General features: G+C 27.0%; 1 protein-coding gene across 2 annotated transcripts in view; it reads left to right on the plus strand.

Annotated features, from left to right (window-relative positions):
- Window positions 1–24,650, plus strand: part of Apoltp (Apolipoprotein lipid transfer particle) — a 1,459,665-nt gene that overhangs the window by 1,117,765 nt on the left and 317,250 nt on the right. For both annotated transcript variants that reach the window (XM_072546518.1, XM_072546519.1), the window contains one exon: window positions 590–1,001. In XM_072546518.1, the coding sequence (XP_072402619.1) occupies window positions 590–1,001 (412 nt within the window). The remainder of the gene's footprint in view (window positions 1–589; window positions 1,002–24,650) is intronic.

A 24,650-nucleotide genomic window follows, 5' to 3' on the forward strand; every position in this document is an offset into this window, starting at 1 on the left:
AAAAAACTGAATATATGATTGTTGGAGAAGCTTATAGAAATAACCTAGTCTTAGATAACTGTGAAATTAAGAATGTTTACTTGTACATATACTTTAAAGTTACAAAAACTAAACACGCCTCTAATAAAACCGACATTTAGGAAACGAATTGGCCAAGGTATAAAGGAAAAAACAAATAAGAAACAAAATTCAGGATCCATTCTATTCAGTGAAAGAATGGGTATTGGCACCGTAAGAACTACTCCGAAAAAAGCCTAGAGCCTAAGATGATCCGATCATGTATACCGTATGAATGGAAACGGACGGCCAAAGAAAATGATAAAATGAGAACCAATGCAGAACAGAAAAGAGGACGCCCCAGAAAAACATGGGAATATGGCATTAGAAAAGCGACGAATGAAAGAAATTTACAATATAATGAAGACTAAAGATATAAAACAATCAAAACTATGATGCGAGAAACGATTATAATGTAGATAATTATAAAATTAAAAGTAAGAAAGTAATATCTTCTAAACAAAAATCCTTTTTATTAGATTTACCATTTGTTTATTAATATAAAATATTTTTAATCGTATTCTTATTACAGATTTCTTATATATGAGAAAAAATGAAATCATAGAATCTCCATATTTCCTACGGTTCACCAAGTTCTCTCAAGATATAGATAAGTTCTATAAAGATATAACTGGTCCCAATACATTTGCCAGTTTATATAAATATGCACAAGTAGGTTGGAACTTCTTGAAGGAGAAATACTTAACAGTAATTCCATTTGGTAAAGAAACGATGGATGTTATAAATGAAATCTTTGAAGAGCTACAACAAATAGCTGAAATACCATCCGTTAAATTCCTCATTGCGAAAGGTTGGGAAGCCTACGACTATTTTAAATATTATTACGAATATTTTGACATGGAAACCAAACTTCATAGTCTTCTTCGTACTATTTATTTCAAGATTTCTGATTTATCCACAACAGCTTTGGAAATTGAAAATAGGTAAGATTGTTAGATGATTATTTTTATTACGACAATTTTCGTTTTGGTTTTCAGGTGAGCCGTTCTTAACATTTAAATTTTTTAATTAAAGAAATTATATTGTCATGTAACATTTGAAACAAATATCAGCAGTCTTTTTTTACAATTTAATCTAAAATGATTACCTTACGCTGAATTTGGATATGCTCTATTAAGCAAGCGTCGTTCAACCCAAAATGAATGGACCATCCTAAAGTTTAAATTAAATCGTCAAAATAAACCTATTTGTTTATTAAAATTGTCGGTATCGCTCAATAAAACAGTAGACAGCTTTAAAAGTTACCGGAAAATAGTTTCAGTTTAGTTGGTCATTGAGGAAAATTGTCAAAAATAACTTTTTGGGGAACATTTATTTTTTTTATGAATTTTCAAAGTTAACGCATTCTATCTTAGGTCATTATCATCGTCTCTAGTCAATCCCTTTTAATTATAGCTTACGTTTTTGCTTAATATCCCACGCAGAGGTGGATTAGTTCTCTTTTTCTCTATTTTGGATGTCTGTAAAGGTAGCATATCCATTTTATAAGGCCGAATTCAGACTAAGTCTATAATTTATTGCTAATTTACTACCGGAAGAAAAAAAAATTATTGCTATAGCCGTTTTCGGGAAAAAATGACTATGCTAACTTTACGGTTAAGGTAGCATAGTCATATCTACATCTCAGTAAGAAAGAGGGCTACAGGGTCCATCTTGTCCATCTGTTGATTGATACATCGACCAATCTCCAAAACTATCTCATCATCCCTAGCGCAAAGTCACCCCCGGCAAAATCGAGATATTGGCCAAAAATGATGAAACTGGAAAAGTGAACTACATGAAATTAATTGCTAATTTATTACTAAAGTTTTATGTCAAGAAATAATTTCTTGTTGCAACGGTTTCCGAGAAACAATGTTTAAGCTAACTTTATAGCCACAGCTATATCTCGGTAATGAAATGGGCTACAGGGAACATCTTGGCGGCATATTATATTGCTAATTAATTGCTGTTAATTGGTACATTAACTAATCCCCAAAAACTGTCCCATTATCCCCTAGCGCAAAAATCACCCACGAGAAAATCGAGATATCGAGCAAAAACGCTGAAATTCGATAAGTGCACGTGCACAAGCCTATTAAAAACTAGTCCCTAATATCAAATTCGCAGGAAACCACGGATCACCTTGGTTAGGATTTTGTTTAAATCATTTTTTTAAACAAATTTTAAAAAATTACCTTTTTTGCCAGGGACAAAGTTTTTTGAGTCATTCTAAACAGCCAAAGTCCTTAGTAACTCTTTTTAAAGATGATCGTTGTCGAGTTATAATAAGGGTTTGAAATTAAAGTTATAAAGTACTAAAAGTAAAGTCTAAATATGAATGTACAAGATTCTGATCTGTTTTTCAAAATTGTTTTATTGTATTGTTCTGAAGCTATTTTCTTGTGACATTTTAAAGTAATTACTATTTATGGGAATAGGCGACAACTAAAGGTTAGAGTAAGTTTATTGACGTTCCAATTTCCACTTCCGAAATCGTTCTCAAAACACAAATATTAGTAAATTAAACAAACTTTCTTTTTTCGTTACTTGGTGAAAAATTAAACTTAAAGAAAAAGGTGTATAATATGTACAAATACCAATTTGTACCTAAGGCTTGGAGACAGTAGCCCTTACCAAAAAATCTGCTAAAAAATTAGAAACAACGCAAACAGCAATGGATCAAACTATGCTTGGAATATCACTGGGAGACAAGATTAGAAACACCGAGATAAGGTCACGTAGCCCGATATAATGACAACAGGTGGACACGGAGAATTCTAGAATGGAGACCAAGGACGACAACCAGAAGCATGCGAAGACCTCAAAAAAGATCGGTAGATGACATAAGAACAGTTGCAGGTAAACAGTAGATTAGATTGGCGCACGATAGATTAATTGGGAAAGACCTACATTCAGGAGTGGATGGAAAACGGTTGACAAAGTGAGAGGTGAAAAATTCTTTTAATAATTTAATTTTATCAGAATCATTTATATTGACAATTCAGACATACATTATATATTTTAAAGTATACGATTTTAAAATGATATTGCCAATATTGTTGAGTTGCGTTCCAGGGACGACTTTACTTTTAAGATAGATCATTCGATTACATGAAATCAACTTTAACTTCAGAATATCCGTCAGAAAAATTATAGCATGTAATTTTTCTTTAAAGAGACAAACACATGTCATAATGACAGTAAAAATCTCCTGTTAGTGATTCCATAGTAAATTATGAGAGAAAAACCAGGAAAAAAACCTCATAGTACTATCCCGACATGGTAAGTATTTGGTCGTGCAATTAGTTTACTTTCAATAAATACCACATTCTGATTTTATATGTTTCTTATTTTAAAGACATAAATGATATATCCTCTATAATGTTACTGACTTAGTAATACAATAATAAAATGCAATTCTTTCTCCTTTCTTGTCCATTGTTAGGTTTGGTTTTAGACAAAATGTGTTTGTTGTTTTGAATGTTGTTGAAATTTTGAATTTATTACCTATTCTTTTAAGTTTTTCTGATAATCCTTTTATGTATGGTATTGTTATTTGCCTCGTATTATTCCTTGAGTATGCTGTAGGATCTTGTTCTAAGTTGTTCTGTTCTGTTCGGTCGATTGTTGAAAATTCCTTATTTATAAACGATAAAGGATAATCATTTTTTAATAAAACAGATGTTAACAAATGTTTTTCCTCCAAGAACGAATTTTCGTTAGAACAAGCAATTTTGGCTCTATCGTATAAGGATTTAATGATTCCCTTTTTAATAGTAATATTGTGATTTGATTTGAAATTTAAACATCTGTTTATTCTTGTTCTAGTTGCCAATGTATTATCACTCTCAAATTTTGTCTTGACGATATTTAAAATCTTATCCAATGGCACATTCGTAAATAAACTATTTATGCCAAAACTTACCAAAGTATTATTTGCATTAAATTCAATGTTTGATTATTTATTTAAAAAATGTTGTCTATTTTTTATAAATGTGTAATTTTGATTTGCAAAAGGTTGTGTAATATTTAATAAAAATTTTGATAGTTCACTACGAGGAGAATTCATGGTACTACAAGTGGGTCAAAGTGGTATATTCATTTTATGAACTTTCGGTACTCCATAAAAATTAGGGGTCTTACAGTAATGAGATGTAATTAATCTTCTCTGATATCTTGTTAAACAATATTTAAACTTGAATCAAGTTCTATATATATTCTGTTTTCCAAAGGCTTTGTTGGATCCTTTGTTAATTTTGTATAAAGTCCGTTTATTATTAGATCTTTAATTTTGTTTTCATATTGAATTTTATCCATTATCACAGATGCATTCCCCTTGTCTGCTGGTAGGATGATTATGAAGTCGTCATTTTTTAAATTTCTTATAGCCTTTAGTTCTTCTTTGCTTTTGTTTTGTTTTGTTCAATTTTGTTCAGTTCAGTTTTGTTCAATTTTAATATACTTTTCCAATTCAAGTTTACATACTACTCTGTATTCTTGCTTTTCGTGGAAAACATATATTTACATATATATATATATATATATATATATATATATATATATATATATATATATATATATATATATATATATATATATATATATAAATATATATATATATATATATATAAATATATATATATATATATATATATATATATATATAAATATATATATATATATAAATATATATATATATATATATATATATATATATATATATATATATGTAATAATGTTTTTTATCAGCAAACTTTTGTAAATAAGCTCAACTGCGTTTCTCTGTAAAAAAGTGAACTTTATTATATCCTGTACAATATTAATTATTAATAAATACATTACCTGTAAAAAAGAAACAACATTTAAAGCTTATATTTTCTAGTTATAAAAATTACAGACAACAAGTAATAATGGACAGAAAATTGACAATGGTAAAATTAATGAATTGTCACTATCAAGACACCTCACAAGTATGTCTAACATAAAAACAGAAAGAAGAATATGAGAATATAAATATGTTAATTTTATAATATAAGAAATAGAAATTGTATTAAAGAAAAACAAAACAATAGTTTTTCTTTACAGCCCCCCCCCCCCCTTGGAGAAGAAATTTTAAAAACAAAAATTGAACGTTCACTAAATTTTTTTTTTCAATACTAGAGTAAGTTTACTTAATGATATGAAAGAAGTTTGATTCTGTTTTCCTATGCCCAGTACCAATTTCATAAATTGAATTGGAAATCTTCTTTAATCTTTTGTATGGTCCAATCCTTAATTCGTCTAACTTCTTTCTATTTGGGCGGTTACCGTTCTCCACATATACTAAATCCCCAATGTTCAAATCAATTTTCTTCCTATGTAGATCGAACTGCTTTTTATTATAATCATGTGATTTTTTGTATTTTCCAAGGCAATTGTTCTATCTAGTTCGAAATCAGCATGTGTGACTTTAGATGTTATTTCATGTGACAGGATGCTTATACTTTCTCCTTCTATTAAATATTTTGGTGCAAATTTTGTGATGGTAGTATGTTCATTTTCATTATATTTCTCTACACATTTTTGAGCAACTGTTGCCCATGCTGTTTTCTTGCCACCTTCATTTATTTCGCATCTAATTCTATTAACCGATGTTTGGTTTAATATTTCATTGATACCGTTTGAAAATGGTGCATCAACAGCAGTAAATATCATTTTGATGTTATTGATCTGTAGGAAATCTTTGAATTCTTTTTAGTTGATGCCAGGATATTGATCAGTCTTAACAGTTTTAACTTTGTGATCTTGTGTTACCATTTGAATTATCTTTATGAAGTCATCAGAGTTTTGTGTGTTTGATGTCAAACAATAGGCATATCTTGAGAAATGGTCTACTAAGAGATGAAGATATTTTTTTGTTGAATGAGATCCTCCAAAACCAAGAATGGTGTCATTCGAGACAATTTCAAATGGATATGTAGCTGGTCCTAATTGTGACATTAAACCATAGTTTACTTCTTGATTTATTTTTAATGTAGATATCACAGTTATCACATATTTTCTTAATGTTAGTAGTCATATTGTTGGCTGTATAAAATGGTGATATTTTATTTAACATCTGGTTTGTTTCTAAGTGACAGTAAGTATTGTGTATATTTTTTATCAATGTACAATGCTAACTGTACATTTATCAATGCTTAAAGCTTCAGATAAAATAATTTTTTCTTTTCATATCATATCATTCTTGAAATTGTATTGAGTTTTATTATTTTGTAGATCAATATTTGAGAGTTGGTCAATTTTAATATCTTCCAGGTTGATCAGGTTTACTACTTTTAATACTTCATCTGTATTTTCTTGAGATTAAGCAGAAACTGGATTTCTGCTTAAACAGTCTGCTTCCTGGTTATATTTTCCTGGATTATACTTAACTTTAAAATTATATTGAGATAAGTAAAATATCAAGTCTTCCAATTCTTCATCTGTTCTTCATTCTGTTCATCTAGCTTTTATGTTTAAATTTTCTAAAGGTTTGTGATCTGAATATGCCATAAACTCTTCTCCAATGAGCAGATGTTGTCAATATTTTATAGCGTTATCGCTAGACATTCTAAATATATTGCCCTCTTTTTCTTTTGATTTTCCATTAATTTTTTTGAAAAATATGCACTGGCTTGCTACATCCGTTTTCATCAAGTTTTAATATAGCTCCTACTCCTTTTATGCTGGCATCTGTATATATATATATATATATATATATATATATATATATATATATATATATATATATATATATATATATATATATATATATATAAATATATAACTGTTTTGGATGGGTTGGAGTCAATAAAAGGGCTATTGGTTAACTATTTTTTTATTCTCGAGCTTTCAATTGTGTTTACAATTATTATCAAGAGCTAAAAAAGACAAAATACTTACAAGGTTGAACTAAAAAGAAAAAACATTTTTTGTTAACTTACCAAATAAAAATTAGTTTGGTAAGTAAAAATTACTGCTACATCTTCAAAATATTTAATACAAAAATGTTTTAATCTAATAAATGTTTCTCCGAAGATTTTTATAATTTTGAAAACATTTTTTTAATATAAAAATAATTGAATTTATAAATAAGTTCAAATAGCAACCAATTACAAATAGCCTCAATGTCATAAATGCCAACATAAAATTTTTATTTTTGACAATTATATTGCCAAAAGTAAAATTTCGTTTAAACATTCTTTTTTGTTTAGTAACAAAAAGAAGAAGATTTATTCACCGTTGACAGATGTCTGAAAGAATGTGACAGATATATGGAGAATTAAATATGACATTTTACAAGTTTTATATATAAGTCATAAAGAAAGAATATAATTATAAATTTTGCTTAAATTTTGAATTTCTGATCTTTTGTTTAAACAAAAAAGTCCTTTTAAATTTATTACTTTCACTAAATAAAATTTTAATGTTATCAAAATCCATAATACGGTCTTTATCGATTACATGTTCTGCCAAAGCACAAGATGGTTTTTAATTCTGCAATCACTTTTGTGAGAAATAATGCGATTTGAAAGATTTCTTCCGGTCTCACCAACATATTCAGCCTCACACTGAGTACAACTAATGCTGTATACTAAATTCGTTTTTTCAAATTTGTCTATAGGATATTTAGTTTTAGAATATAAAGATGAAATAGTTTTGATGTTCTTTGTTGCTATTTTTATATTGTCAATAACCTTTAGTGTTTGTATTAATTTAGGTGTTAATGATGGTATAAAAGGTAGTGAATGATAATAGATGTTCTGATTGTTAGATACAATGTTTTGAGATTGAGCAAAAAATGGTGTTAAATTATTTATATTACCAATATTAGAAAAAAGCATCCTATGTAGCATATCTGGAGGATAAGAGTTTTCAATTAGAATATTTTTTATTAATTGAAGATCTTCTTGTAGATAATCTGGATGAGAAAGTTTTAAACACGTTCTTTTAATCCTGTTATAAGGTTCATTTTCATCTTATTTGGATGGTGAGAGTAATAGCTTATAAATCTATTACTACATATGGGTTTTCTGAACCATCTGGTTTTCAACATACTGTCTGTATTTCTTACAATTCTCATGTCAAGGAATGGTAGAGTATTATCTACCTCTTCCTCAACTGTAAATTGTATATGTTGATTATGACTGTTGAAAATGTTGACTGTTTCATGAATTTTGTGTTTAGGAAGTGCCAAAACTAAATCATCTACATATCTCTTAATAAAAGGAATGAAAAAAGTGCAATTACTGATACAATCACTGATAAGATTATCCATGACATAGCTACTTAGAATGGGTGAAAGACTAGATCCCATAGGACTACCAAAAATTTGTTTATAAAATACACCATTAAATATAAAAATATTAGAATGAAAAACAAAGTTGATAAGTGTTTTGAAATGTAATAAGTCAATATTAGTGTGTTGTGAAATCTCATTCCAATGTTTTTCAACACTACTTATGATTAAATCTAAAGGCAAATTAGTAAAAAGAGATGTTACATCAAAACTAACTAAAACATAATTTTGTGGTAATTGGAAATTATTAATGAAAGAACTAAAATCAAATGAATCTTTAATGTAAAAATTGTTGTTTAAATTATAAGCATTAGTTAAGATGTCAGTGAGGAGCTGTGCTATTGGTCCATTAGGAGGGCATAAAGATGAAACAATTGGTCTCATAGATAAAGTTGGTTTATGTATTTTTGGCAGAGCATAAAACCGTGGAGCAATAGAATTATAAATTTTGAGCTCTTTTGCTTATTTATTATCAATAAATTTCTTTATGTTTAATTTAGATAACATTATATTTCTTTAATGTATTTCTTCGGAGAAACATTTATTAGATTAAAACATTTTTGTATTAAATATTTTGAAGATGTAGCAGTAATTTTTACTTACCAAACTAATTTTTATTTTTATTTGGTAAGTTAACAAAAATTGTTTTTTCTTTTTAGTTCAACCTTGTAAGCATTTTGTCTTTTTTAGCTCTTGATAATAATTGTAAACTCAATTGAAAGCTCGAGAATAAAAAAATAGTTAACCAATAGCCCTTTTATTGACTCCAACCCATCCAAAACAGTTATATATTTGTTCCAAACGAGTCACAAGTACTTCTTTTTTCTTATTCTTTATAATGTGGTAGATATATTTAAGTGAGCCATGTGCATAGGCAACCAACTATACATGTGAGTGATAGACAGATATACATACTCTCCAAGTGACATTTTAGGAAATAATTGGGAATATAAAGTGGGGTTATAATAATAATGTTAGTTTAAAATGTTTAATTTATACATATTTAATGATTTAAGTGTATATTCTAATCTGAAAAGCCTAAATGTCAACAAAATTATCAATAGAACATTAACGAATTCTCCAGAATGCAGAATTTGACCTTTGTTTATGTTGGAACATTCTGGAATAATGATTATGTCGGTGGATCGAACAGATACTTTTTTCGAGAACATCCATATAGAAGAAATAGAACTAAATCGAACATGATTTCTTACCAGATGGTTCTGGAAGATTGAAAAGATATAAATACCCATGATTTGGATTCAAGATGGCCAGTTTATTATGAAAGTTAGTAGAAGATAGACTCATTTAGTTAGTGAAGTCAATTGTTCAGAATTTTCAAGTCAGGCAGTTTAGTAAGAAATATGAAAGTTAGTTGGAGTCAGTCAATCAGTTACCAATAGTCCAATTGTTTAATATAGTGAGTTAAATGAAGATTAAAAATTATGCATATATTTTAATGCACATTTATAATTATACACAAATAATTATTGAAGATTAAAAAAGTATATTAGAAGAATATTGGAAGAAATTAAAATTATATTATGATTGGAGATTAGTATAAATCAACTTATAATAATTGGATATTGGAATATTGAAAAGAAGAATAAATATAAATGCTGTTTTGCTGGTTTGCTTGGTGGTTTATAAATGCTGGTGAAGAAAAATTTATCTTAAATTGGTAGAAGCTGATAATTGGAAAAAGTAATTTCACAAAAACAAGGATAACCGAAGTACGAAGACATTCAGTGGTGATTAGAATCTATATAGTGGAAAACAGCTCATTTAGGCATTCAGTGAAAGAAAGGTACAAAATTTTGTTAATATTATTTAGTTAGTGTCATAACAATTTCAATTTTAAAGATAGTTTGTTTAAATTTTACATTGTCTATAGAATTTAATTAGTTTTATAAGAATATCAATTTAAAGATAGTTTATTTTAAATTTACATTGGCTAGGTTAGATATATATGTGTGTTTCATAATAGTTATAATAAAGATAATTTAAAAAAGTACTTACAAACTAATTCTTTGAGAACCGCGATAAAAACCCTATATTATTAAAAATACTCATTGCTCATCATTCAAACAAACAATACATCATAACAATTTGGCGCTCAACGTGGGGCTCTCTATTTAAAAGAATTAGTTTGGGAAGATAAGTGCTCTCATATAATTAAATTAATTATCAGTAGAAAGAAAAAATTATAGATTTTATTTTTAATTATATTTGAACAAGTAAAGTCTCAAAATGTCTCAAGGAAAGAAAGGTACAAGAAGCAAAAAGAATGAAGAAGATGTGGAAGTAGAAACACAACCTATACAAGAGGAGAGTTTAGTTCAAGCTCCACAAGATACTGCAGAAATGAATCCAGAAAGAGAGGAAAATGTCAATATGGCAGCTTTGATGTCATTAATGATGCAGATGAACAAGACAATAGAAGAGAATACGAAAAAAATGGAAGAGAATTCAAAAGAAGTCAAAGAAGACATGAAAAAAATGGAACAAAAATTGGAAGAGAATTATAGAAAATGAAAAAAGAAAATAGAAGATAATAATAATAAAATTGTAAAACAAATGGATAAAAAACTTGAAGCTGCAGAGAAGAAAGTAGCAAATGAAATAAAAAATATACAGCATGACTACAAGAAAAGGATAAAAAATGAGAGGACAGAAGTAAAGAGGATTATTCAAGATAATAAGATAGATATAGAACAGAAAATAGAGTTGCAGAAATGTAACTTAGAAGTAAAAATTAACGAAGACAGAAGAAACACAGAAGAAAAATTAGACGATATACAACAAAATATCCAAATAAATAATGATCAAATAAGAAATGTGGAACAGAGAATAGATGATATTTCACAAATGAGAGACATAGGGAGACCTTACTTAAATTTAACAAATGAGACTGGGATTAAATTCACTGGTAATATAAAAAATTTGCATCCTAGAGTATACATAAATAGTTTAAAACATAAATTAAGATTTTTGAATAATATTAATGATATAAAAGATTATATTAGAATGACATTAAATGACAATGCAGCAACTTGGTTTGCTAGTATTGAAAATGATTTAGATAATTTTCAAACATTTGAAAATAAATTTTTAAATTATTTTTGGGATGAACTAGAGCAAGCTAAGTTTAGAGAAATTCTATATTTTGGAAAGTATAATCAAAATTTAAAATCAAATATGGTAGATTATGCATTGAAACTGATAACAGTTGCAAAATATTTAGAACCACCACTTAGAGAGGATGAAACGGTCTTAAATGTATTTAGACATTTTGATGCTGATGTTGTGCAAACAGTAACTGTACAAAATATTCAAACAATAGAGAGTTTTATTAATTTTATTCAAAGAATACAAAGAGGTAATATGACAAGTAATAATAATAACAATAAAAAAAACAATAATAACTTTCAATATAATAAAAATGATAATCAACAATATAGACAATCATATAACAATAATACTAGGTATGGTGATAGTTTACAAAATTTTAATAATAATAACAGTAATCAAAATAGACAGAACTTTAATAACAATACTAGTTATAATAGACAAAATTTTAATAATAATACTAATTATAATAGACAACATTTTAATAACAGTACTAATAATAATAGACAAGATTTTAACAATAGAAGAAATACAGAGCGACCTAACTATAACAGACAGGTAAAATGTGTTCGAAGGAATAGAAGCTGCGAAGACAGGGAACGAAGTAGTACAAGACAGGAAAATGTGAGTAGAAGTCATAGTAGGGAAAGACATAGTACATCAGATCCAAGTGGTCAGATACAATCTGACAATTCTAATAATCAAAATTTTGTTCAGTAAACTTTCTGAATTACAAGTTAGGCCATTGCTATTATGAAAAACCTTCTGAATTTATTTCTCTAGATGAAGATAAAATTGTTGAATCTATTAATTTAATTTATATAAATGCTTTGGCCAACAATAAAATGATTAAAATTATGATAGATACTGGTTCAGAAAGTACGTTAGTCTCGGAGAATTTTATTTTTAATACATTAAAACTATCAGATATAATAAAGATTCCAAAAATTAAAATTGTTGGTGCAAATAATAAGAAGTTGGGTGAAATTGATAAACTAGCCAATTTTAAAATTAATATTCTTAATAAAGAAATTAATATGCAAGGATTTATTGTCAAGGATTTATGTGTTGATATATTAATGGGAAATGATGAATTGGAAAAGAAGAAAGTAAAGATGGATTTTGAAGAAAAAATGGTAACTTTGGAAGGGCAAATAATTAAATTTATGCAGAAAGATGAGGTGGAAGAAGGAATAAGAGTTGATAGGATATTATTAAAAGAAAATAATGATGTTTATGAAGAAGAAATGTATTTTGATGATAGGGAAATGTCCCAAAAGAATGTAAAGAATAATTATTGTAGTGAATATTTAAGGAATGGAAATTTTAAGCAGATGGATGCCTACGAGGTGGAGTGCGTAAAATTGGAAGCAAGGAATAATGAGTACATAATGAAGAATAATGTTATTTGTCAAGAAGATATGATGAAAGTTTTAAATTGCCCTGAAGAATATAAATCAATAGTCATTTCCATATTGCAGCAACACAAGGTACTTGTCAATAAAGAAAATAGAATTGCACAAAATTATATCCATAGTATAAAATTTAAAGAAGAAAAAGATTTTAAAACAAAATCATACCCAATACCATATAAATACAGAGAAGAAGTAAACAAAACAATTAATAATATGTTAGAAGATGGAATCATTGAGAAGGCAGACACACGTTTTATAAATCCTATAGTAGTAGTACGTAAAAGATCAGGTGAAATCAGGTTATGTTTGGATGCAAGGAATATTAACAAGATTACTGAAAAGCAATTTGAAGCACCAATGAGTATAGATGGAATACTAGGAAGAATTACAGGAATGTCATTTTTCACTAAAATCGATTTACAGCATAGCTTTTGGTTAATACCTATAGAAAGAAAAAGTAGACAGTATACAGGATTTCAGATAGATGGAGTAGTATATCAATTCAAAGTAGTACCATTTGGACTTCAATCATCTTGCAGTGCTTTATGTAGATGTCTTCATGATATTTTGGATCAATATGAACATTTTGTAATTCACTACATTGATGATATCTTAATTTTTTCTAAAACGGCTGAAGATCATGAGAAACACCTAAAAATTATAATAAATAGATTAGACAAAGTTGGACTAAAAATAAATCAAGAAAAATGTACATTTTTTCAAAAAGAAGTAATATATCTAGGTTATAAACTTAACACTAAGGGAATCGAAATGGATCCAGAACGGACACAAGTCATTCAGGAATATAAAACACCACACAATTTAAGAACTTTAAGAGGATTCATTGGAATAATTAATTATTATAAAAGGATGATACCAGATCTAAGTATAAAAGAAATTCCATTACTTGAACTACTGAGAAAAGGTGTAAAATGGAGATGGGATCAGAGAAGAGAACTAGCATTCCAAGAGATTAAAAACATTTTTCTGTCAAATTTGAAAATATACTATCCTGACTACACACAGCCATTCATATTAAGAACAGATGCATCAATAGAGAGATTATCAGGGGTATTATTACAAATACATGATGGGGTCGAATACCCAATACAATTCATTTCAAGAATCACAAAGCCACATAAAAAGGGTTACTCAGTTTCAGAATTAGAACTAGCAAGTATAATACACTGTGTCACAAAATTAAGATTTTATTTGTTGGGTAATGAATTTACAATAGAAACAGATCACCAAGCTTTAACGTCTATATTAAATAACAAATATGGAAACAGTAGAATACATCGGTGGAGTCTAATACTTAGTGAATACTGCTTTGAAATCAAATACATTTCTGAAAAATCCAATATAGTGGCAGATGCTTTATTAAGGTTAGAAAATACACCACAAAAAGGGCAGCGAACAATAAAAATTGGATTAAATCAATTAGTAGAAAGTACTGGATTATATTCTAAAGAAGAAATTATAAGAGATCAGATAAATTTGAGTGAAAAACAAAAAGTCCTTAAGAAAGATGGAGTTTATTATAAAATAATAAATGGCATAGAAGTATATGTAATAACTAGAACTTCAGCAAAGAAAATATTGAAAAATTTACATAACAATTATATGCATATTGGTTCAAGAAAGCTATGGATGCTATTTAGGGACAATTATTTTGCAAAGAATGACATAAGTATAGCAAAAGAAATTACTACCCAATGCCCAATATGTCAACTAAACAAAGAAAAGAATTTCAAAAACCAGAACACATATAAATCTAATGTTGTATATGAAAAACTAAATACAGTTTCCATGGATTTTATTTCAAATTTAGTTCTCAGTCCAACAGGAAAAAAGCATATACTAGTGATAGTTGATTTATATACAAAATTTATTAAACTATATCCCTGCTCCAGAACAAATGTTAAAACATTAAAATTATATATTAATCAATTTTTCGAAGAAATAGGACCATTTAGAAATTGCATAATAGATAATGCTACATATTTTAACAACCAAAAATTTCGGGCATTTTGTGAGAAAAAGGGAATCAACATTCATTTTACAAGTATCAGACCTCCTCAGGCAAATCCTGCAGAAAGATATATTAAAGAAGTTATAAAATATTTAAGGATACTGTGCCAAAATCAACATGAAACTTGGTAGCAACATATACCACAAGTAGAATATTTTTTAAATAATACACATAATTTGAATACAGAGGAAGTACCAGAATATTTAATGTTTGGCCATATAGGAAACAGAAAGTGGATTAGTGAATATAATCAGGATATGTTAGAACAAGTAATGCAGAAAGTGAATAACCGAATTAGGAGGAAAGCTGAAAAATATATCAGAAGACAAAATCGAAATATAAAAAAACCAATCACATTTCAAAAAGGAGACCTAGTGTTAATTCGTTCACTTAGAAAAAGTAATGTTAAAGAAAATCGTTGTAAGAAATTACAACCAATGTTTGAAGGTCCATACAGAATTGAAAATCAGAATGGACTACATAGTTGTATGTTAATAGATGCAGAGAACAGACTAAGAGGCATGTTTCATATCAACGACATTTTTCAATATCATGAAGAGATTGAATAATGTTTTCTATACCTTTAACACAAATATAATAACACTAATAACTTACTGATAGATCCATTTCGTAGATAGATGGTAGATTTCTTTGTTGTGAATCAATTTGACATCATACTTGTTGAATTTTGTATATATGGAAATTAATTTGTACCCTAAAAATCATAATTTGGGGTTAGACACAAAATTGATACTATAATTGCTATAAATGTCTTTCTAATATAATAAAGTATAAAACTTACCAATTCATATGGATGAAAGCCTGTTGAATGGAAATAATTCCTAGGTTTTGTCTATAAATAAACATAACACAATAATATATGATTATGTTTATTTTCTCATATAATAGCCTCCATTGCTTTATTTGACATGACAGTTTGACATAGACAGCGAACAGGGATGTATTTAATAAAACAAATTTTAAATAAAAAAAATTGAATTATTAATTTATTAAATTTAATAAGGTATGAGAAAATTAATATTTAAAAAAATAATAAGTAAATTATTTATTTTAAATATTATTTTGGGGTATTGATATGATATGGGAGAAATAAAAATGTTTAAAGAAAATAATTTATAAGTTATATACTAGATAATTTTAGATATAACAAGTATTTGGTTATTTTAAGAAGTTATATACTAGAGAATTTAATAAAAATTATTTATGTGAGGGCAATTTTAAGAAATTAGCATTTAATAATTGTAAAAAGTTGTAGTTTAATGTTGTAAATATATTTAAGTGAGCCATGTGCATAGGCAACCAACTATACATGTGAGTGATAGACAGATATACATACTCTCCAAGTGACATTTTAGGAAATAATTGGGAATAAAAAGTGGAGTTATAATAATAATGTTAGTTTAAAATGTTTAATTTATATATATTTAATGATTTAAGTCTATATTCTGATCTGAAAAGCCTAAATGTCAACAAAATTATCAATAGAACATTAACGAATTCTCCAGAATGCAGAATTTGACCTTTGTTTATGTTGGATATTGGAATATTGAAAAGAAGAATAAATATAAATGCTGTTTTGCTGGTTTGCTTGGTGGTTTATAAATGCTGGTGAAGAAAAATATATCTTAAATTGGTGGAAGCTGATAATTGGAAAAAGTAATTTCACAAAAACAAGGATAACCGAAGTACGAAGACATTCAGTGGTGATTAGAATCTATATAGTGGAAAACAGTTCATTTAGGCATTCAGTGAAAGAAAGGTACAAAATTTTGTTAATATAATTTAGTTAGTGTCATAACAATTTCAATTTTGAAGATAGTTTGTTTAAATTTTACATTGTCTATAGAATTTAATTAGTTTTATAAGAATATCAATTTAAAGATAGTTTATTTTAAATTTACATTGGCTAGGTTAGATATATATGTGTGTTTCATAATAGTTATAATAAAGATAATGTAAAAAAGTACTTACAAACTAATTCTTTGAGAACCGCGATAAAAACCCTATATTATTAAAAATACTCATTGCTCATCATTCAAACAAACAATACATCATAACAATATATATATATATATATATATATATATATATATATATATATATATATATATATATATATATATATATATATATATTAATTGGCAAATCAGGATTGAAAATCCTTAATATTGGTTCTGAACAAACTAATGACTTTATTTTATTGAAAGATTCTTGACACTCTTTAGATCAAATAAAATCAATGTCTTTTCTTAATAAGTTGTGCAGAGGGTCTTAAAAGATTGCAATATGTTGGACAAACTTATGATAATAATTGATTTTTCTCAAGAATTGACGTACATTCTTTCTGGTTTCTGAAAAAAGGGAAATTTTTCACAGCAATCAAGTAGTCTTTTAAAAAGGTTTTAATGGAACTATTATATGTCCTAAGTATTTTACTGATTGTTTTGCAAAGGTACATTTAGAAAATGTTCGTCTGAATCCTTCATTTAATATTGCATAAATAACTTGGACAAGTGTAATATATGTTCATCAAAGGTTTTTAAAAAAATTAGGATATCATCTGCATAATTGACTGTAAAGTCTGAAAGTTTATATTTTCTTATAATGCTGCTTAAAATCCGTTGAAAAATTGCTGGAACCGTCTTCAAACCAAATGGGAGACAAGTTTACTGGAAATGACCTTCTGGTGCCACAAATGCTGTTTTTTCTTTATCTTGTACTCTCATTGGAATTAACCATAATGCTGAATTTATGTCCAAAGTAGAAAAGTATTTACAATTGTTAGTTTTTACCATTAACTCTTCGATCAATAGAAAATGTTGCGATTGAGGAACAACGATTTTATTTAGTTTCCATAAAATTTATGCACAGTCTTGTCTTTCTGTCCTCTCCTTTTTTGTATGCTAGTTAATATAAGCTTCATACTCTCTTATAGTACCTACATCATATTTGTCTTTAGCAAATGCTGATTTATATTTATTAATCAGTTGTTCAAGTTCTGATTGCTGATTTAAATCTAAATGATTAATTGCCATTTCAAAATTTTCAGTATTTATACTCTCATTAAAATTTATTTCATATTTGTGTATATCATTAATATTTTCTTTAGATGTATTTAAATATATGACCTTATCAATAATTGACAAATTTTCAAATTCTTTAGAGTTACTATATTGTGTGATCCTTAGATCTTCATTTTGAATTAATCTGAAATTCTTAATACAATCTAACCCAACTAAAAAATCATAATTGAAATTTTCATTATCTACAATAAATACATCCATTTCTTTTTCAATGTCATAGATTTTTATTTTAAGTATTACTATATCATTTGTTTTTTTTACACTATTAATTGTCCTCAAGTTTCCGTTCTTCCGTTTCTTTCAAAGCGTCTCGATTAATTCTATCAGCTATATAATTTGGAAGTCCAATAGCTATTAAATCAGTCATACTTTTTTTATCTAATGATTTGTTTATTTGTAGTATGTATGAGTCTTTCCTTTTTAAGAGCATATTCTAATAAGGAACCAGTCATGTAAGTATTCTAACTGAAAAGCATACCTTTACTGGAGTCCACCCTTTGTCTACATATGTGTCACAAAATTTGTTTTTTCATTCATCACAATTAAAATATAAATTGAATATTTTATAAGCATTAACCTATACCAATCCACACATGATCCTTCTAAGAATAGTCTTAGAAGTTCAATTTTTTCCGTATTTTGATCTATTGGCAATCTTGTGCACTCATTTCCAAATGTTTCCATCCATTGTAAAACGTTCACATTTTTACCTGTAAATTTTTCTACCACAAATTGTTTGGTTACTTTGTTTTTATTAAAGGATTCAATACATTGTTTTCCATTTGACTTTGTAACTCTCTCTAAGATCTGTACTAATGCATCTAGTAGGATACCAGTTGTGGATGTTAGAGATTCTTTCCTTTGAATATCTCGTTGTTCTAACAGAAAATCATTGAATTGTATATTCCCATCTTTATCCATATAAACTTTTAAAATATTTTCATCTGCAATCCAAACGTTTCTTGGTAGTACCCCGTTTTGTTAGAGCCCTTTTTGCTTTCTGAAAAGCTGCTGACGTCTGGATTTTTTCATGATAGGAAATATTTTGCATATCATGAGGCATTGCATAAATTTCATTTTCTTCATTCTCAATTGTGGTTATGATAATAATATCGTTTTAGTATCAGTTTGCAATGATTTAACAGTAAATTCAATTCTCAGTTTTGCCATTTTCATAATTAAAAATTATTAGCAAAAATGTTGTTTTGTAATAATGTTATTTATCAGCAAACTTTTGTAAATAAACTCAACTGCGTTTCTCTGGAAAAAAGTGAACTTTATTTACGTGTGAGTGTCAAAACACCTCACAAGTATGTCTAACATAAAAACAAAAAGAAGAACTTAATGTTTTGACAGTAGCGTAACAAAATGAGAATATGAGAATCAAAATATGTTAAGTTTATATTATAAGAAATAGAAATACTATTAAAGAAAAACCAAACAATAGTTTTTCTTTTCATATATATATATATATATATATATATATATATATATATATATATATATATATATATATATATATATATATATATATATATATATATATATATATATATTGTTATGAAATTAAAGCTCCTAAACAGTTTTTTTTATATGAATAGTATGAACATAAAACAAAATGACAATATTGAATATACCACATATATATTTAACTCAAACAATTGTATTATTGTTGTTAATTTAATAGTTAAAACTAGATTCAACAATAAGAAAGAAACTAAAAGCAAAAATAAGCAGAATTCACAGACATGTAACAAACCAATAACGACTATATTGTATCACCAGATTTAATTATTGTTTTCAAAATAATTTTATTATTATTATAATTAAAACCAGTTGGTTTATTATAAACAAATTTAGCATAATAGAAATAAGATTCTTTTAATACGTGAGTTATTATAGCCACTGAGTTATAGTTGGTTGATAAACACTTTTCAATTATAAAAAAAAATATATATATAAAAAAAAATTAAACCAAAAACAATTGTTGATCATGAAATTGATTATGATTTAAACTTAAGTTATTGTTCGTTATATATATTATATTATTTATGTAAGAGAGACTTACAGAATAAGCCAATATAGCCACAACATAAAGATACAAAAAGCAAATATCAAACCACTTCGGATCGAGTGGAAATAAAAACCATAAATTTGTATTTATTAATTAATTTCATTTTTTATTATAATCCAAATTCTAATATATACAAGTCAATAGAATTTTCAACAGTCCTAAAACAGATAAAATATTTAAGTCATTTATTCACAAAGTAAGAAGTTTCAATTTGTTAGTAAACATACAGTTAACATGGATAGAGCTCGGAAAATAAAACGTGTTAGGAGGTGAAATAGGATATAGCTCATAAATAAGAGTTCAGAATGATATAATCTTTAATGGACAGGTAATCTGAAGACAATTCTCAGTGATTCAATATCAAAAGTGCTTTCAGATAGCTTTAAAATTAAATAAAAGCAAAATAAAAGCAACTAATTCATGTTAAAATTGGTGTATGTCAAATTTGTTAGTAAAAATTTTAATATTTAAATTATCATTTGTTGTAGAAATTATATGTCAAAAGAAAGCTTAAATTCTCTAGTATTTGTTTCAATTCATTTCAAAAGTCAATATAGTTCTCAAGATTTAACAATTTATTAAAATTTAAAATATTTTTTATTTTAATCATAAATGTCAAAAATATACAAAAATCCTGTCAGATCTTTAAAAACATTGTCAAAATGCTTGGAGATCTGGTAAGCAATGAAAAATAAGTGAATAGAAAATCAATAGTTACGAGGAAGTCCAGAAAATTTTTGATTTTTCAGCAGTCACAATTTTTCAAAAGTATTTTAAAAACCTTGAAAAAGTCCTGAATTATAACAAAGTACATTCAAATTACCTTGCCGATAAGAAACCATCGTTTCTGATTAAATTTTAGCAAAGCCTGCAGATTAACAGTATATTTTCCGATAAGGGAATTGTTAATAGTCATCATAAAGAGGTCAACAGCTACCAGAAAGGTGAGTTTTTCCACTCATTTGAATTCTCGCTGAATAAAGAGACCGTTTGGTGTTTATTTTTGACTGAAGATCATTTAAAATTCATTTTGGGTACTTATAAATATTTCTCAACCATTGGAGAGATAATTCTGATAGTTTTGCGGCCCTAATCCATTAGAAGACGTCACTGAAAGATGCAATCTTTGTTATTGAAGATTTCCATAAAATTTTAGAGAAGGGATTATCTGAAAGACGAAAGTGAACTTTAATAAAGTTAAACGCAAGTTTTGAAATTTCGTTAGAAATAATCTTACCTTTTTAAACAGCCTATATCATTCTAAATCATCTTTGTATTAAAAAAAAAATTAATTTGAAGTCAAGTTCACAAAAATTTTATTATCGCTTTTGTAATATTAACCAAATATAATTCGCCGTTTCTTTTGCTTACTAAAATCATTAAACAAAACAGTTAATCGATATTAAACTAAAAATTGAATGATTATAAACCTTTGTTTTCGCTCTAAAAAGATAGTAAGTGAGGTTATAAATACTTTGACAAACAAACACGTATTAGATCAAGGATTTCTTGTTGCAACTTCACAAAACACTAATTTCATATACTTACTTCAATATTGTTTTACGTCATAAATCTAAATCCATTCATATTAGTATTAAACGGTTAAGTATTGGCTTATTTATTGGAAGAATCTTAAATAATTTTCTTTATATATTATACAAGATATCGTTGTGTAATATTTAATTGATCACTTGTGAATAATTGCACAGTACATTAAAAATAAAACTTCTTGTGTGGTGATTTTTGCTTTATATAATTTTGTATTTCTTTATCAAGCACTACAGGTCACAGAACTCGCTTGAGTTAAGAGTCTGCATGTTCTAAGAAAAATAAGTAAAAATTCAAATTCAAAATACAGCACGTTTCTTTCTATACTTTAGATAAACAAACGAAATTTTCTTTTATCAATAATAGAAAAGATTCACTTTGCATAAAAAAAAAGCTGTATCCTGTGAGATTTAGAGAATACAGGGTGAGTAGAATAAATGTTTGTCAATTTTTTTTTATATTTTCAGGCGTTCAATAAATTTTATTAAAAGCATTTCTAAATTTATCAATATTACAAATTAATCAACTTAAAAAAAAAAAAAAAAAAAATTTATTTTTATCTTCATAAAGCTAGCCGGTAAATAAGAGCAACTTGTAGTTTTCTTGCATCACATTCACATATCATAACACTATATATATATATATATATATATATATATATATATATATATATATATATATATATATATATATATATATTAAGAAGCTAAATGAGACCAATTGTGTCGCAATTGTGTGCTGTCATCATGGCATGTGTTTGTCTTTTTAAAGACGAATTACATGCTATATTTTTTTATTTTTTGACGAATATTCTCAAGTTAAAATTGATTTCATGTAATCGAATGAACTATCTTACAAGTAAACTAGTCCCAGGAACGCAACTCAACAATATTGGCAATATCATTTTAAAGTCGTCTACTTTAAAATGTATAATGTATGTCTAAATTTTTAATATAAATGAGTCAGATAAAATTAAATTATTAGAAGAATTTTTCACCAAGTACCAAAAAAATACAATTTGTTTAATTTACTAATGTTTATATTTTGAAAACGATTTCCGAAATGGAAATTGAAACGTCAATAAACTTACTTTAACCTTTAATTATGGCTTATTCCCATTTAAGTAATAATTACTATAATGTACTTGTAACTTAAAAACCAATCTACTAGATCAATAAAATATTGGTGCAAATTTGATTATACAGGGTGGTCCTTAAGTAATTGTACAAACAAAAACCGTAAATTCTACACTTTAAAATATTGCGATTTAACCCAACTTGCTTTAATAAAATGTTGATATGAAGAAAGATACAGGGTGTTAAAGTGGAAATTTAAAATTCTATTTTGCGCTATAACTTTTACGTTTGTAAATATTTATGGACAAAAATTTATAACTGGACGCTTTAAAGCAAGATAAATTATAATTTTATACAAACTTTAATGTAACTGAAAGAGGGCGCCACATATGCTACATGTGTGGCATAGATTTGCGCTTAACTTTTTTGCTCTTTAAGTTAGCTCAATTTGTGTTAAAAATATTTAAGATACATTATTTTTACAAGGAAAAGGTATACTTGTAAGTAACCTCAAAATTTAAACGTTTTCGAGATATTCGCATTTTATGTGTCAGCTGCATAATAATTCTTAGTTGTAATATTTGTGCGGTTAAGCACTGAATACCTGTAGATAAGCATAATTCACAGTTTATTCTTATTACAACAACTCAAAGATAATAATGTAACCTTACAAAATTTTTGTTATGGCTGCTAAATGCCTTATTAAAGAAAATATTCTTCATCTTCTTCTTTAGATGCCGTGTCCGTAGTCAGACGTTGGCCGTCATCATGTTTACAATTTCCCTTTTCTATCGCTTCTTAAGTTTCTATACCTACTGGCGTTGTATTACTTTTTCTCTATTGTAAAATGCTGAAAACCCAAAATATGTGGTTTATGTAAGATTGTACACCACCACATTCTAGAGAGAACGCAGTGAGAACATACTTAAATATAACTGTTCTGAACATTGGATTGATCGTTGTAGTCATTTTCCTTGGCAATGTGGTAGATATTGATATAATTATTTATTAAATAAAAAATCCCAAAAGAATACTTATTATTCATTACGTAAATTGTTTATCCATTTTTATTAGGACAATTAGAAAGTAAAGCCAAGGTATTGAATAACACATATGTGTCTTGTTTGATAATACTTTTGCTACCAATCTAACCTTAAAGACTCAGCATTTTTACAAAAACATCATCGTTGGCCTAATATCCGATATTGTTAAAAATATAGTAAACACACAGGTAATTTAGTTCAGCATAATATTAGTTCGTTAGTTAATCATAATAGACCATTTGTTCAAGATGTAATTATAGTCACTCGTAAGCTGTAACGTAATCATATAAATAAGTATTGTCATCGATAGGTTATTCCGTGTTTATATAAGTAACCAATGAATCAGATACATCACAGTTTAATACATTATTTAACCTCTGCGACAAATAAGATGTAGTTCAATAATATACCATAAGGTTTGGATATGTATCCAAAAGAATATATTCATCCATTATACATTATAGCCACCACGTAGCCCAGAATTTAATCCGCTTGATTTTCTTGTATCGGGCGTATTAAAACAACGTGTCTATAGGAATCCCATAAACATTCGCAACCAACTATGGGAAGAAATAAATACTGCAGCAGTTTCTTTAGAACCAATGATGATATTTAATATGAGACGATCTTTTATGTAATATATTGACAAATGAATTAAAGAGAATGGTGGACATATCGAACACTTTCTTTGACAAAAAGTTATGTTATTTAGTTTAACTATTTCTTAATTTGGTTTGTAAACAAAATGTTTTGATTATGACTTTAATTTAACATAAAACGTAAAATGTTTTATGTAAAATCCTATTATTCTGTTTTTGTCAAATCCTATTATTAATTATACTGCTGATATAT

The sequence above is a fragment of the Diabrotica undecimpunctata genome, chromosome 10, assembly GCF_040954645.1.
Source record: "Diabrotica undecimpunctata isolate CICGRU chromosome 10, icDiaUnde3, whole genome shotgun sequence".
In the NCBI taxonomy this organism is placed as follows: Eukaryota; Metazoa; Arthropoda; class Insecta; order Coleoptera; family Chrysomelidae; genus Diabrotica; species Diabrotica undecimpunctata.